General features: G+C 45.4%; 6 protein-coding genes across 6 annotated transcripts; 3 read left to right on the top strand and 3 right to left on the bottom strand.

Annotated features, from left to right (window-relative positions):
- Positions 1–3,305: 3,305 nt before the first annotated feature.
- K441DRAFT_665009 (uncharacterized protein) lies at positions 3,306–4,640 on the bottom strand. Its single transcript, XM_067649444.1, has 2 exons — positions 4,480–4,640; positions 3,306–4,353 (listed from the first exon to the last, which is right to left on the bottom strand). The coding sequence occupies exon 2, from the start codon at positions 4,192–4,194 to the stop codon at positions 3,712–3,714; it is 483 nt and encodes a 160-aa protein (XP_067500849.1). The 5' UTR covers positions 4,195–4,353; positions 4,480–4,640; the 3' UTR covers positions 3,306–3,711.
- Positions 4,641–7,613: 2,973 nt separating this feature from the next.
- Positions 7,614–10,832, top strand: K441DRAFT_679816 (ARM repeat-containing protein; the record flags this gene model as incomplete). The annotated part of the gene is made up of 7 exons (XM_067651310.1): positions 7,614–7,625; positions 7,692–7,881; positions 7,933–9,419; positions 9,473–9,751; positions 9,799–10,354; positions 10,415–10,524; positions 10,581–10,832. The coding sequence occupies 7 exons, from the start codon at positions 7,614–7,616 to the stop codon at positions 10,830–10,832; spliced, it is 2,886 nt and encodes a 961-aa protein (XP_067500848.1).
- Positions 10,833–11,600: 768 nt separating this feature from the next.
- Positions 11,601–13,233, top strand: K441DRAFT_641952 (uncharacterized protein; the record flags this gene model as incomplete). Its single annotated transcript, XM_067646672.1, has 3 exons — positions 11,601–12,281; positions 12,363–12,593; positions 12,645–13,233. The coding sequence occupies 3 exons, from the start codon at positions 11,601–11,603 to the stop codon at positions 12,996–12,998; spliced, it is 1,266 nt and encodes a 421-aa protein (XP_067500847.1). The 3' UTR covers positions 12,999–13,233.
- Positions 13,054–14,334, bottom strand: K441DRAFT_665006 (ClpP/crotonase). Its single transcript, XM_067649443.1, has 2 exons — positions 13,931–14,334; positions 13,054–13,839 (listed from the first exon to the last, which is right to left on the bottom strand). Exons 1-2 carry the CDS (start codon positions 14,119–14,121, stop codon positions 13,218–13,220), a joined length of 813 nt encoding a protein of 270 aa, XP_067500846.1. The 5' UTR covers positions 14,122–14,334; the 3' UTR covers positions 13,054–13,217.
- A 698-nt stretch (positions 14,335–15,032) lies between these two features.
- Positions 15,033–15,368, top strand: K441DRAFT_575691 (uncharacterized protein; the record flags this gene model as incomplete). Its single annotated transcript, XM_067644177.1, has 2 exons — positions 15,033–15,062; positions 15,129–15,368. 2 exons carry the CDS (start codon positions 15,033–15,035, stop codon positions 15,366–15,368), a joined length of 270 nt encoding a protein of 89 aa, XP_067500845.1.
- Positions 15,369–15,643: 275 nt separating this feature from the next.
- On the bottom strand, positions 15,644–16,585 carry K441DRAFT_575264 (YebC-like protein; the record flags this gene model as incomplete). The annotated part of the gene is made up of 2 exons (XM_067644153.1): positions 15,644–16,314; positions 16,369–16,585. The coding sequence occupies 2 exons, from the start codon at positions 16,583–16,585 to the stop codon at positions 15,644–15,646; spliced, it is 888 nt and encodes a 295-aa protein (XP_067500844.1).
- Positions 16,586–16,636: the final 51 nt, after the last annotated feature.

Below are 16,636 nucleotides of genomic sequence, written 5' to 3'. Positions count from 1 at the left end.
AGATTTTTTTAAGTAAATGCAAAGCCTACGGAAACCGCTTATATTACTAGAACCGTCTAGTTATCCCTAACTACGATAAGCTTAAGCTTAAGCTCCTTAAACACGTATATAATCTACCGGTAGCCGGCTACTTAGGCTAAGAAAAAACCCTAGAACTGCTCTAATAAGAATATTATTAGCCGAATATATATAATATAATATAAAGGTACGTCTCTAGCTGCTATATCTGCTAACAAGCTAAAGCTTTACATAAGACGTATAACGGCCTTCTAAAGCCACTGCCTGCTTTGGACCGAAGATAAAAGGACATCTTAATTAACTTTATTATTAATCTCCCTGTAAGTAAAGGCTATATAAATATTATAGTAGTTATAGACTAACTGTCTAAAATAAGACACTTAATCGCCTGCCCCAATATATTAACACCTACCGTCGCCTAGCTATTCCTAGATTACGTATAAAAACTCTATAAACTCCCTAAAACGATTATCTCTAATAAAGGCAGCTAGTTTATCTCTGTATTTTAGGAAGAACTAACTACCCAACTCCGCATTAAAGCACTATTATTTATAGCTTATTACCCGGAAACGGATAGTTAAATAGAACGTATAAATGCTATAATAGAGCAGTATATTCGGATATACACGTCATACTTATAAAATGACTGGATTAACTAGCTTATATTTGCCGAGTTTATAGCGAATAATTCCGTTTTAGAAACCGCAAAGGTCTCCCCATTCCTGGCTAACTACGGCTAGCATTTATAAATGGGTTTTAAACCCTTTAGCAACGTTCCTTGCCCCACTTATTAAGCCTTATAAGTTATAGAAGTAAATAAATTCGTAAAAAAGATAGAGGAACTATAATAGTTCCTTACTAACAAAATAACATGGGCCTAATTTATCTATAAAGCCGCAGCGAATAAGAAACAAACCCTAGCACTAGTCTACTAAATTAGTAACTTTATTTGGCTAAATATAAGAAACCTAAACACAAAACAACCTACTAAGAAACTTAATTAGAAGAACGCTGGCCCTTATAAGGTTAAGAAGGTCGTCTCCTCTTACTTCTACTAATTAAAGCTCCCTAATACGGTTAAAATCTACCCTGTATTTTATACGTCAGTCCTTTATCTTACTACTCCCGTATTAAACGCCTTGCCTAGATAAATATAGGACCCTCCCCCACTAGTTAAAGTAGATGGTAAGAACGAATACTTTATTAAAAGAATTAATAATATTAAGTATAATAAACGGAAACACTAATATATATATCTTATAAAATAGAGAGGCTTTATTAAGTCCTTATGGGAACCCGTTAACTCTATAGGACTTATATAAGCCGTAAAAGACTTTTATAAACTCCACCTAGAACTACTATAGCCCCATCTCGCAGAAGCTTAAGTTTAAAGGGGGGGTACTGTTACGGGACACCCTTATAACACCTTATACACGTCTACCTGTTTCCACTAACTTAGTAATTAGAGACTAACCGTAAAATAGCAATCTAATGGTAATCTAATGGCAATCTAACGGCAATTTACGGCATTCTGCTATATTCTGCTAAGTTCTACTAAATTCTACTAAGTTCTGCTAGGACTACGACCTAAACCCTATTCTACCCTATACACGTATTAACTAAGCAACTAAGTTAACAATATATGCCCTTTCTTCCCGTTTTCCTACCTTCTTTCCTTACGCAACGTCTTAACCTTATCATACAGTTTATGTACATAGCTTAATAATATCTACTTCGTTATATATTATCACCACTTGTACTTACTCCGTAATAGTAGTAGTAGATTAAATATAAGACCCTAAGATAAATTAGCTAGGGAACTAGACGACTATTAAGAGTAATAAAACGCATATATTTAGTATTAAAAGTAAAGTAAACGTTATAGGATAAGTAAATATTCGCTTTAGTATACTCTAAATAAGAAAAGGGTTACTAGAAGAAAGGACTTACCAATATAATATAGACTAACCCCTTTTTTATATAACGAGAACATAGAGATAGTATAATCTCACTAAGCAATAATATTATAGCAATGGTGTGAGCATAATATTAGGCGTGTAAAGAAGAAGAAGCTTTAGGTATAATAAGTAATAATATTAACTAAATTAATTAAACGGATATTACACCTTTAGTAAATAACTTAGAGATATTAGAAATCTTTAAGGATAAAGATAAAGAGAAGGGAGATAGTATTATAGACGCTTTAAGTATAATATTATAACTACTAGGAGAGGAGTTAAAAGAAGCTAGTTAGTTAATAAGAGTATAGTTTAGAATAGATCTGGTAAAACTGTATAATAAGAAATAGTAACTAAAGTTATATAATATACTACGTATTAAATAAGAGGAATAAAAGGAACTTATATACCTTATATATAAGACATATATTATATATAAGAAGGATTTTATAGGAGTATAGTTGTGTATTTAAGGACCCTTAGTCCCTACCTAGATAGTTCCTTCCTTAGAGTTAATCTATTGGGCAACCACTCCACCAGTTGTTATTACGTTGTTAACTTTAATTTGCATCACCTACACACCTAGCCTATTAACGAGCCCATCGTAGTACTTGCTACAAGGTTCCGTTATAGTAATAAACTCCTGGAATTTAAAGACTCTAAATAAGAGAGGTAGAACGATGCTAAATAGCGCTATGCTATTAGTGTACACGGCTATATTTAATAATAATAAAAGGTTTAAGGGCCTTTGGACTGTTCTGTAGTAGTAGGAGGTATTAATATAGGCAGTGCAGGTTTGACGGTAAGGTCTACTTCTTAAGGCGCTTTAGAAGTATTCCTTGTAGTATTCTTAGGTGCTTTAGCTCTCCTCCTGTGTGCTATGGCGCTAACTACAATAGGAAAAAAATATAGGCTTTAAATAGCTTCAAAAAATAGGCGACGGCGATGTGTTAGTATGGAGGATGGGTGGTGTCATGCGCGAGTACAGAATAGTGGTTCAAACAGGTGAGGATTCGGTAAATTTCTGTAGTAGATCATGGTTTCTGACATAAACCCGTCCTTTTCCAAAACATGCCAATGATTCTCATTCGTTTCGTAACAAATTTGATCGTCTTTTTCCGAAGCGAATGTATGGCAGAGTTCTAATTCTAAGAGATTTGACTGAACGATCGTATCAGAATTAGATTGGATCAGAATCTGAAGGCTCCAGAGCCAATCTGATCTAAGACCTGTCTCGGAGAGAACTGCAAGACTCCATTGAGTTGAAAAGGCCTTTGGAATATTCTAACTGAACGTTCTCGAAGCTTTATAATTCAATTGCATCAAGTGGGCACAGAATAATAATTAGATGGCTTGCACTGGATTCCTCGGCTGCAGCCAGGCAGTAAAGGGTATCATACATTAATGAATAAAAGCTATATAAGAGGTTATAACCTCTATGGAGAAGATCTAGAGTACCATTGCCTTTCCAGAATGGAATTCTAGCATCCTCCGAGAATATACAATTAGGCTAGCGCCGTAAACCCGACCGTTCTGACCACAGCGGTGGATCAGCTTATGGTAACGGGTAAGAATTGAAGTGCTGAAAGAAAAGACACTCAGCGCTACTATACAAGTCGTCACAAGAATAACAGGTGGTCATAGCCAAGTGGCGTAGAACGAAGGGTAAAACGGTGAGGTGTGTTGGTGGTTTTGGTAAGGTGCTGAATCAAACAAAGTATTGGGGTCTCGAGATCTATGACCATCTCTGATCCTTCTCTTTGAGTCCTCCAATACGATCCAGGTCGAGAGACTGGAAACGGTCTGAAGCGTCCTTTTGGTACGGTGGAAGATCCTCCTGCAAAGGCTCCAACCCAACACTATGCTCACCAACACGAACAACGACCACTCTCCCTGACTGTCTCTTGCCAGACTCATCCACCTCCTCAGGGAATGTGATGCGAATCTCGGGAATCGGGCTTGGCGGGGGACTGCACGAGTTTGCAATAAGGTTCTGCTTCTCCTGGAAGACGTAGATGGATTCCGATCCTTTCCCACGGGGAGAAGCGGTAATCGTTAAACGACGGTGATTGGACGATTTCGACTGCCTCTTCTCGTTGTAGAGGGGAAGCTCTGCTTCTTTTCTCCCTTTGCGAATGCTGCGCACGAAAAATAAAGCACCAATGAGCAGTAAGCCGACGATGATGATCACCAGCAGAGCGATCAGAAGGGACACCATAGTTGGATTAAGTGATTCTGCGCTATCGTCGCGCACAACGAGGAGCTGGATGGTTTTCATATCGAAAGGAATGTGGTCACAAATGGCGTTGTGTGGTCGTGAATAAGCGTTTCGATATGGTTTGGGTCAAGAAAGTTTTTGGATAACTTTAGAGTCTGACTGAAGATGCAGCACTGGTTAGTATATGAGCGAGAGTATCTCAGATACGCGCATTGTTGACATTGTTTAACATCTCGAGTATGAGACATTGGCTGGACGGAATGCGTGGAGACCCGCGGATCTCACCTTTTTATGTACGAACACGCAATCGATGCGGAAGGACCGCGACTAGTAAATATTCAAAAGGAGCGGACCGCAAGGCAAAACAGCTGAAAGAGTGAAGCTGTTGCTGCGAAAGAATGAGCGTGGAAGATGCGAGGAGGGAGCAAGGTGATGAGAGGACAGGTAAGGAAGGGGAGGAGCGACGGCCAAAAGTCGTTATTTTGGAACTGGGCACGCTCGGGCCGTTGGAGGGGGCCAAAAATGAAGAAATTAGCGCCAGATGCGAAATGAAATGGGCACCAACCACCAACCAAGTGACACGCCCTGTCTACGCGCTGCCACTCCCACAAGGAAGACAATAATAAAAGGTAGGGAGCGCCGCGGGAATGCATTCTGTTCATACGCTGGGGGGCCTGAAGGCAGGCAGTGTAACAACGGTGCTGCGAGAACCTAGGTAGGCCGGATGCCGGCCTGTCGAGAAGAGTACCTTAGTAAGCGCTGGAAGAATGCTCGATTAAGAACGGCAGGCTGAGCCGGGGCTGAATTAGGCAAATTCAGGAGAGCCGGACTTCTCATGAGCTTCTATGAGAGGGGGAACATAGAGACTTATATATGCAATCATGCAATAATAGTTTGCTTTAAGCTTATCGAGTCTGATGCATTTCGCGTTTGGCTATCAGCGTGGGCGTTTTGGCTGCGACGAACTACGCGCCGAAGTTTTCTACGGCTTCTCCAATCTCCGCCATGGCATGATGCCAGTAGACCGTCTCATTTGTCCTTAAACCTTCAATTTGTGATCCGTCATCATCTGACGACGCGGAAAGGCTGATTTCTTTTAGTTACCAAGAAAGAAATCTCTTGAGTAAGCCTCATGTATTGTCTGACCGGTGAATCTAGACCTGTGAGTGACCATGTCACTCAAAACGGAAGCGTTGTACAAGCAGGCCGAGATTACTGAGTGATTGTCCTTTAGCAGCTCATGAGATCAAGTGCTTGGCAAGCCAGTGAAGCTCTGCGAGACCGGAAAATCGCCTACAGTCGGACATTTCTTCCGCATTGCTTTTCCACCTCGAAAATATTAGCAGCCAATAACGTCGTTTGACTGACCAAAAAGACATCGCATTTCTCCGATATCTGCCCGTAGTATTCTGATGCCTGGCTGGAATGCTCCACAGAACCCATCATGTGACCCTGGTGGACAGACTGACTAAACGGAGAGAAAACAAACGTTTAAAAGAAGTACAAGCCCGTCATTGCAAAGTGTGGTGCAACGGCATCGGCTCAACCCGATCGAAGAGCGGTGTACATGGCAAGAAAGTCAGGCCCTTTTAGGACTTGAGATTTAGCCTTGATCCAGTGGAAGTTGAGGCAGAGCCCTATGTGGTTGCTTCCTTCGGAGCTGGGAGTGGTATGTCTGGTAGGAAGAGTCGTTTGATGCTCATCAGAAGTGACAGCGCATCGTCACGGAATTGGGAAAATGAAGCTCAGTATTTCTAGCTTCCGCTCCTTGTGCGCGCGCTGAACTTGTCCTTTGGCGTATCTATAGCCTCAAAATATGAAAACATGAAATGCTGAGTTGCTGCGATATGAAATGATTTATTGTTGTATTACACAACCGCCGTCCATGGAATGCAAATGACTCTTTCTTGAACATGACCTAGAGCAAGCGTAGTTTCTGAACACGTACTAGACAATGGGGCCTCTGGGTCTCTTGGTCTCTTTTATTGAGGCTGGGGGTGGCTTGAAAGGCTGCACGTGGCCCTCATGCATAGAGATAGGGAGACAGAGAGCGGTTAGCTGTACTAAGAGCAGGGGAGGGAGCAGAGCAAACATGGAGCAGGGTAACAAGTCAAACACAGAGACTCGACGGCGTCAAGGGAAGCGCGTACCAGGCTAGAGCATGGAAGTTCTGATCCGGAGACAGACGAGAAAGTGAAGCAGGAAAGCAGCAGCCTCCACCCGAAGGCTGGATAGTGTGCGTCTTGTGAAACCTTTACCTTGAAGCACATAAGGAGTGCCGCTGCAACGCTAGGGCACCACTGCATCTCTACCACTGTCTCAAGCTCACCCATCGCATCGAAGACAGATTGCTGGTGCGCCTTGATCAGCCCGAATTGCGGAAACCAGCACTGTGAGGCTAAAGTCACACCCCCGGTCGACCGTTCTGGGCAGTACGCGAAGAAGAGAGCGCGAGGAGCAACGAAGTCGAGGCGGTCAGCCAGAGCCAGTAACGACGGAGCACGCTGCATCAGTTCCAACGCGCCTTGCAGAGAGGGCAGCCTTCTGGGCGACAAAAGACGACTTGAGGTTTAAGCAAAGCCCACCTAATTACTAAGGGAAAGCTCCGACCTCTAGCGCTTCCGCAGCGTCGATCCTCCAGGCTGGGCGCAGGGAACTTGGAACCTTCGACGGTGGCTTCTTTAGAGCCTAGCAGTCGATAGGGTTGACACGAAACCACACCCAACGCTCACTATTCCCTCCGCCAGCCCTCTATACACTAGAATTCCCCCTCCGCCGCGGTCGCCTGCCGTGTATGAGCCGCCCTCTGCTCGCGGCCTGCCTCGTCTAGCAACGCGCCATTCCGCAATTCTCCAGGCTGCCTCCCTTGCATCGAGCGCTGCTCCCAGACACCCTCATCTGCTCTCCCCGGGCGTGAATCACACACTGATGCGTTCCCCGACCAGCGCGCGACAGTACCGCTTCGAGTTTAGCATGCACAGTGGTTGACAACCTCACTGCTCGTCGAAATTACACACATTCAAGGGGTGCGCTTGCCACGACCCACCATATCAAATCCCAGCGCCTACGCTGTCTCCCGGCGAGGGAACTTTCCTACTTCTTCCTCTGCCTCCATCTGTTGTATATTCTCTGTCCTTTCCCTTCTATTCCGCCCATATCATCATTTCAACTTTTGGTGAGTCTGCCAAGGCTGTCTTCCACCGGAGCACTCTGCGCTGCCTCGCGGACTTCTGCTGACGCCTGGGGTATCTCAGCTCAACACTCATACATAGCCATCCTCGACGCCCAAGCCCTACTCGCCTTACCATCGCATCCGCCTTCAAAATCCGACTACCCGCGCTGTAAACGCTTGAAGATTCTACGACCTCTCTGATCATTGTAATATGGAATCAGGTGTAGTAGGCCGAAATTTAGTCACAATGTCGAACAATGTGGGTAAAATGCCATGACCGTGGCTGCATGCTCCTCAAGTGTTAAATAATCTGACATGCCTCCAGACTAGATCTTCTCGCATAGTCGATTATGGCGGGGTCCCAGTCAATAGTGGGGAAAATGAACGACCTTCCCATTCGTCCTTAGGCCAAAGCTTCGGAAATACTACCAAGGGCTGGGGAGGGAGCATATGGAACAACTCTCCTCTAGGCTCTGGGTTCAGCTCTGCGGCGCGGGAATCCTCAAGGTCTCGTGGTAAGTGAAACTGCCCATCCCTAATCAAAGACTAACCGTCGTGCTCTCCAGAGAGTGGTGCATATCTTAATACACCCATGGATTCGGTTGAGGGAAAGACTGGATCGGGGTCTCTTGTGGCCTCGTCTGAATCCGATTCCTGGAACATTCAACGTTCACCGTGGGGCCCAGCGGACACTAGTGCCTCTACTATTCCACACGCAAGGAGTTCTGGAGTATCACCGGCTCGACAGCGTACCGCTACTCAACCGCAGCCTTCTCAGCCATATGTTGACCCACTTCAGCCTTCAGCCTCTTACTTTGCCGTACCTCGTAACCCCGCTCTGAGCCAAAGTGCGGTTCCAAAGCCAGCAACGAAGCCACTCCTTGACCCGACCACTGTTAACTTCTCTTCCTCGCGCCAGATTGAGCCTATAGCAAATGGATTTGGCGCCTTTAATCGCTTTGGGGATTCAGAAGGCCCAATGCAGCGGTCGGGGGATCCTGCTGTCAACTCTTGGAATGACAGTGGATCGTTGCACTCTCCAACCGATGACAGGCGCAGCATTGCTGCCTCTGAATACTTTGGCGCGTCGAGCGCAGCGCCCTCCCGGAGTGGTAGCCTACCCCCGTCACGTCACGGAGCAGAACCTCTACAATTTGCTCCAAGTTCCGATAATTATACTAGATTTGTACAGCCTTCTTCTCGTGGTCACAACTCATCGTTTTCGTCTCAACCGAATGGGAGAGCATATCAGGAGCGGAGTGGATCGATACAAAGCGACACAATCTCAATGTTCGGGCGGTTGAGCATCGATAACGACCCAGAACAGGCTATGACACTACACAAACCTTCAGTTAGTGTCAATGGACTTCCCGCTCAATATACCCCCTCTGCACTCGACTCGGGTTTCCCTCGCGACGCACACTCAGATGTTTCACAGAATTTAATTCGGTCGGAAGAAGCTGCTTACACTAGCGGAGGGACTTTCACTCCAGATGGCTATCCAAATGGTCAGTTCGGTGACCATGCTGCTGCTCAACTGCGCGCATTTCAATTCGACAACCGCAATGCCATTACCCCCAACGGAAGTGGGATTCGTCCAAGTCCTTTTTACTCTGCTACTGCAACTCCACCTATCTATGACCATCTATATCCGTCTAGGACCGACCAAGCCCCTCGTGTCTTATCAAATGGTAACATCGCAGTTGTTGAGCGAAAGCTCCGAGGTTTGCAGCAGGTGCAACAAGTCCAGCAAGTACAACAAGAACAGCAAAATTTCATGAACCCTCAGCACTTTCAACCTCAGCAATTCCAGCAAATGTTGGCAACAAATCAATTCAGAGGGCCATACAGCCCTTATCAGTACGGTGTACCAAATGGGATCCCTGTGAATGGGCTTACTCCTGGAATCCCACTGCCAGCTATGCCTGGAATGATACCCTTGATCGAACCACCTAAGGCTCCTCGCGACCATGATACTGGCGAAGGAATCCGCAGTGTTCTACTACAGGAGTTTAAGTCTAACAATAAGACAAGCAGGCGCTACGAACTCAAGGTAAATATAAAGAGCTCATTATCTCGAAATGTACGAGTGCTAACATCTTTTAGGATATATACGACCATATTGTTGAGTTTAGCGGGGACCAGCATGGGTCTCGTTTCATTCAGCAAAAACTGGAAACAGCTAACAGCGATGAGAAAGAGCGTGTGTTCAAGGAGTTACAGTCTGAATCATTACAACTGATGCAAGATGTATTCGGTAATTATGTTATCCAAAAGTTCTTCGAACATGGGGACCAGAACCAAAAGAGAATCCTCGCAAGCCGAATGAAAGGGCAAGTGTTAAATTTGTCTTTGCAAATGTATGGTTGCAGAGTCGTACAGAAGGTAAGCAGATTGTAATATTGCGCGAGGACTGTGCTAAGACCCGCTAGGCACTAGAGCATATCTTGACCGACCAACAAGCGTCCTTAGTAAAAGAACTAGAACGGGATGTGCTCAAATGTGTGAAAGACCAGAACGGGAACCATGTTATCCAAAAGGCTATTGAGCGAGTGCCAGCTGAGCACATTCAGTTCATTATTCAGGCTTTCTATACTAATGTTGGGGTGCTCGCAACGCACCCTTACGGCTGCCGCGTCATTCAACGCATGCTCGAGCACTGCCAGGAACCGGCACGAAGTTCTATCCTTCAGGAGCTCCACGCAGAAGGGCCTAAGCTCATATCAGATCAGTACGGCAATTATGTAACGCAGCATGTCATTGAGCATGGCAACCCACAGGACCGGGCCAAAATTATATCGTTAGTTAAGGCTCAGCTCTTGCAATTCTCGAAGCACAAATTTGCGAGCAATGTTGTGGAGAAATGCCTGGTTTTTGGCACGGATGAACAACGGCGTGAGATCATGATGAAAGTAGTGGAGAGGAATGAACGTGGAGAAAGCACTTTAATGATGCTTATCAAAGATGGCTACGGCAATTATGTTATCCGTAAGTCATATACTATCGTACAACTTGTGCAACCTAGGCCCTTTCTAACAGCCCTCATAGAGAAGCTTTTGGATACACTCAGCGCCCCCGACTATGCTCAATTTCTTGAGTATCTTCAGCCGGAAATGATCAAAGCCAAGCGGATTATTTCTGGGAAACAGGTACTGTCTGTATGTGACGATTTATGCTCGTTTTATTATTCGAGAGATGCTAACTGGCAACTTAGGTTGAGAAAAAGATGCATAGATTTGAACGGTTCGATATTGTCCCAGATATGGCCCAACGCAACTCTATCAGCTCCGTGGCGATGAGCACGGATGTTTCGGCGGCAGCGACTCCTCTTACAAGTGATGCTCAAAGCCCTCAGAGCAGCTCGTTACCTAGCACGAACACCAGCGCGGTGGATGAGCCTGTACACAATAGCGCTAGCAAAGGCTACTCTCCGCCACATGTGGTTGGCATTACAAATGCTTCGTAACACGTTCATAGCGTGAATTCGATGATGCATGACGATATCGGCGTCGGTGTTTTTCAGACGGGATTTGTTCTATACCTCCATACTTTCGTCTTTATGTCTTAATTGGGCGATTCTCACTCCGGACGGGAACGGCGAAAAAAAGGATGCACAAAAAGTCATTTAGTATGATTTATATGGTTGGGGTCCGACTTAAGTTGTTCTTCTCTTCAGGCTTTTTTCTTCTTCTAGGATACCACTTCTTGTCGGATATATGAAGGAAATTTCGGTGTCAGTCTCTGTTCTTTTTTCACTGTAATATTTTTCTCGCAAAGCTTTCGGCGGTTGCATTTGATCGGAGCTGGATGTTATATCTTCATGGCTGGACGCATTGCGACCTTTCGCTCTGCAAGTTTCTAGCTGGAATTATTAGCTCAACTGTATGGCGCTAGCAAATTTTGTGACGAGTTCTGAGGTCTTCGAAAGGTAGAATTCAATGATAGACGCCCGTGAATGCGGTTCTGTTTCATACTTTAAACGTCCTACCCCTACGCCCTATTAAACTTAATTTATCAGCGATAGTGCTTGTAATGGTCCAAACCCTGATAAATCTATCTGATCAGTGAGGAAGAAAGCGGGCCTCAATAGATCCTCGGGGTAATTGGAAATGTTCAGTTTTCATAGGCCCGTTTCACTTGTTTTATTTAAACTTCTGATATATTACGGTATCAAATTTTCATGCCTCATCACCTTCATGAGGCTGCGAGTTTATAGAGACATGAAGCCAATAAAATGTCAGTACCACGCCTGACATTCCTCTACCCAATCTTTTATCGGCCCATAAGAGCTACTCAAGCAGCGTCCCGACGCGTATCTATACCCAATAACCCAAAACCCATTCGACCGCGACGAAGATTCAGCACTGGTACCCGACAACACCAAGGAACGAAACCGCAGCGTTATGGCACTGCACACGAGCCTCCACCGCATCTAAGTGGCAGTAAGGCGGCAGTGCCACGCGATGACACAGTTTCTAAACCGCAGGAGAGCCGCCCTGACACTGAGCCTGCGAAAGAGAACCCACCTACTACAGTTCCACCTAATGAGATTCCCGAAAGGCCTTCCGAATCTTCATTATCCCAAGAGGCTATTCCTCGACCTAAGGTGCCAGATGCAGCAGAATCATCACCCCCATCTCCCGCACCAAATCCTCCACGAGCGGCTGAATCAAAACCGTCGGAGACAGTACTCCATATGCCATCCCCAGCAGAAGAAGAGAAGAAGAAACCACCACACCTCCAGGCTCCACCTTATGTGCACCATTTTAACACATACAGTTTAGTTAAGGACCTGGAGACAAGCGGATTCTCCCAGGACCAGGCTGTTACGATTATGAAAGCAGTACGGGGCATACTGACTATCAATATGGAACTGGCGCGAGATGGGCTGGTGAGCAAGAGTAATGTAGAAAATGTAAGGACATACTGTTGCTTAATGCTAGTACGCTTTGCTCCTTTGTATTTCGTGGTGCTGATGAATTCTCTCTAAATCTAGGAGACTTACCTCTTCCGTGCCGCCTGCAGCGAGCTCCGCACGGAGATCTCGAACAATCGCAAAGGTGAGACTGAAAAGCTGCATACAGAGCGCAACCAATTGCAACACGAAGTCGACATCTTGAATCAGCGGTTGGCACAGGAGAGCCTAGCGCTAAAGGATGAACTGAAAGGCATGTTTGATGATCGCAAAATGGCAGTACGAATGGAGCAGCGGAGCATGGAAAGCAAGGCATGCAGTCATCTTGGATATTTAAATTAAGCCCTGCTGATACCTTCGCAGATCCAAGAGCTCAACTACAAGATTACCGTAGCGCTCAATTCCGACGCTCGCAGCGAAATTGAGGGATTGCGCTGGGTTTTGACTCGTCGTGCTGCAATCGCCATTGCGATTTCAGCTGTGATGATATTATCTACTTTGAGGTATAACAGCTATATGACAAAAACACAGGACCATGAGCGGAAGAATGCTAGTAAAGAGCTTAACGCCACTGAGATTAAGGGTAATGGGGCAGCAAACGGGAAATCGACCCTAGGAGCCGGAGGCAGTATTGGAGTTCCAAGATCCGGGGCTGGGAGCGAACACTCTCTTGGTGGCGAGCTACTGACTTCTGAGGGCGGCGTGTCGCTGGGTTAAAAGTACAGCGATGTAGGATAGTAGAGTGTAAATCTCCTGTGAGATAGAACGACTTGATCAGTGCAAGAAAGTTAGATGGGCTAGTTTATTGTACAAAACAGCTCTCAGATGACTTTATGTTCGAAGATATTTGGCTGAAGTGTTCTTTACTAGACTACAATAAGTAGAATAGTTTAAGAGAACTCGTTCAAAATTAAATGGTTATAGTATTCTCTTAAATCACAACTTGTGCTTCTTCTCTCCACTAGCTAGTTTCCTAAACTCTTCTTGTGGAATTCCCGCCACGAACCTTTCCAAACCTCCAAACACCTCTTCTACACCTTGCCTATCCAAGATATCCCGCTCAGGTTTCCTAATCAATGCCTTAATCTTCACCATACTGTCACTGTTCAAGTGGTTTCCAAGTCGATCATCTACCTCCGTCAAAACCTTGGCAAGGAACTTCTCGCTGTCTTTCCCTGTGTCGAAGACCTTGTTAACAAAGCCAACATGCACAAGTTCCTCGCATGTAATTCGTTTGCTCATAATTAGAGCCTCGTTCGCTTTGCTAATCCCTAGACGTTGTACGAACCCTCTGCTAGCATTGCCCTCGGCGACAAGGCCAAGTGAAGAGAAGGGAGTCAAGAGGTAGGCGTGGGGTGCGGCGTATATGAAATCGGAGAACGCAATTAGCGCAGCAGATGCGCCGACTGCGGGGCCATTGAGGGCTGTGACGAGGATCTTGGGGTGCGTATAGAAGGCATGAGTGATATGTAAGTTGTTGGAGACGAAATTCTTGAGCCAAAAGCGGCGGAGGTCCTCGTTTTGGGGAGCAGCGTCTCCGATAGAGACGTCAGCACCGCTGCAACCAAGGGATAATTATCAGTACTTAATCATAAAAGGAGATAGAATAGAGAGGTATGCAAAAAGACGAAGAAGAAAGGAAGTATTACGCAGAGAAGAACCTGCCCTTACCAGTGAGAACAGTCACATATATGTCATCACGGCCGGCGACTTCATGCATGCACATGGCCAGTCGGTAGTAAAGGTCTGAGGTAAGAGCATTGAGTTTCTTTGGCTGATTCAAGGTAACGATGGCGACCTTGCCGCGATACTCAATGGTAATAGCTTCTTCTGCAGACATGATGGGCGGGGCAGGCTTATACAGTCAATTGAAGCGAGAAAGTGACGTGGTATACCAATTGATGGGTGAGTGAAGGATAGTGGCGGGATGATTAATTCTAGGAGCTAAGAGATGTATATAACAGTTGGAGGGTTACATGTTGACGTAAGAGGTAAGCTCAGCCTCTGCACTCCAGATCTACTTCACGCATGAATTAAATTTGTGGAACCGAGGCTCTTGTAACTTTATCAGCCCTCTATCTACTACAGTCGTTTACGAAATATCGGTAAAAATCGCCAGGTCACAGCAAAACGCATCACCCCCCCTTAAAACAATATACCCCATATAACTCCACCAATATTAATCAAATTTGTATATATTAGAGGCTCATTTATAGCTCTATTCTAGGGCTATAAAATAAGCCTTTATTTATAAAATGTAGAGCTGTATTAGTTGGGCTATAGGGGGTGCTTTACAACGACTGTAAAGCTTGAATTGAGGCTCTGCGCTGACTAATCTGACACCTCTGTTCCTAGAAATAAGCACCCCCTATAACTCCACTAAAACAGCCCTAAATTGTATAAATAAGGGCTTGTTTTATAGCCCTAGAATAGAGCCATAAAATGGGCCTCTATGTATAAAATATAGAGCTATATTCGTGGGACTATAGGGGGTGTATTGTTTTGATGGGGGGGTGATGCGTTTTGTTGTGGCCAGGCGATTTTTACCGATATTTCGTAAACGACTGTATCTATCTCCGGACAATCGCCGACTTCAATCAAGCCATTCCAATTTCTCTCGAACCATTTCATCAGGAACCTTGGAACTTCCCTATAACAAGCATTAGTCGCCTCAAGGAAACCATACCCAAACGCTGAAGGAGACTGCTACACCATACTACTCCGCGCATCGAGGGCTGTCAACCTTGCAGAATGGGCGGGCCGAACTTAGAGATCTTTAAGGTACTTTTTCTTCATAAGCGGCCATCACCTTGCAACCTCACGGAAAGCTTTTCTAACATAGTTCAGTTTGGCATGTACATCCTATTCCCAATCGGAGTTATGTACTACTTCGGGACAAACTTAGATGGAAGGTTCTCGGTTCCCGATTTCTGGCCCAAGGAAGGACAAACTCATAGAATACCTTATGAGAAAGATGAGATGCTGAGCGAAATAGAACGGTTGAGGACGCGGAGATTAGCCCTGAGGGCGAAGCGGTTAGAAGAAGAGGCACGATCTCAGGGACGGCAACAGCCAGATGAGCATTAGCTTTGCATTCGGGAAGTAGTTATCAATCTCATCGACGCTTGTGCATGAATGGGTGGAGTTCGGACGCATTCTTGGTAGGCGGGGCAACGCAATCACGCCAGCATCGATGAATTCATAATTGCGGCCAGACTTGGGATAGAGAAGCGGGCTGTATGATTGAGATTCTTCTTGTACAAAAGGCTTGCATGGTCGGCGTTCGTGGGTATAATATCATCGTTTGCTTATTTGAATATTTCTATTTGTACACTAAGCTACCTTTTGTATTTTATGTACAGTCATGCTATAATTCTACTCTGCAGTTCCGACCACAGAGCGTCGTCTATGCTTCCTTGGGCAATGTTCATGTATACACCTTGAACTCCTGAGATTTCCTGTAGCTCCTCCAGGAAGCGACCGAGACGTTTAGCCGCCTCCTCTTCCTCCAACTCAACCTTTGTGTTTTCAGTGGGATCCCATATTATATCCGTTTCGCTAATCTCCAAGCCCAGCGAGCTTGCAAGTGCTTGTGCGGTTGCTTTGGTTTCATTTGTTTCCGTAAAGACAACAACCTTCCCCTCGCTATTCTCAATGACATCTAACGCGCCTGCCTCCAATACCTCTTCTAGAACCTCTTCAACACCAACTCCGTCCTTCTCCCGAAATACAATCCTCCCTTTCTTTTCAAAAAGATATGTCGTGGGAGTTACGCTGCCCTCATGCTCTTTGATTAGAAGCCGAATATCTGCCAAGGTCCGAAGCTTGTTGTCCGTCTGGCAGTCAATAACCGTAGCAACGGCAGGTGGAAGCATGGCTTCAACGACGACAGACTCGAGTGCCGCACCAGATGCCGAGATACCCTGACCTCTTGCAATCGCGCTTTCTATCAATGATTTTGGGACGCCGGCTTTTTTGGCTGTGCTGATTGCTAGAGCTAGTCGTGGATTTATATTTGGATCCGGCCCAAAGACTATAGTGAACCCAATGTTAGCTTTATAGCATACTTTAAAGTAAGGAGATGTACTTTTCGAGGCAGTAGAAATCTCATGTGAGAAGATGGAGCGCTGCTTATTCTTAGCGGCATCGTTCTTGCCCTTGTCGTGTTTTATAGTCGACCATTTGTTGTGGCCTGACTGTAATGATGCAGGTGTCGACAGAAATCTACATCTTCGACAGGCACTGCAGGTGTAGGGGTCTGAGAACCGAGTTCTCGCCAGTAGGCGTCGAGGTGCTGCAGACATTGAATGCTAGACACTAGCTTGGTGGACGAATTCAAAGGTGACCCTGTGGCT

The sequence above is a fragment of the Cenococcum geophilum genome (assembly GCF_001692895.1).
Source record: "Cenococcum geophilum 1.58 unplaced genomic scaffold K441scaffold_40, whole genome shotgun sequence".
In the NCBI taxonomy this organism is placed as follows: Eukaryota; Fungi; Ascomycota; class Dothideomycetes; order Gloniales; family Gloniaceae; genus Cenococcum; species Cenococcum geophilum.
This window is presented reverse-complemented; position numbering and strand designations above follow the sequence as displayed.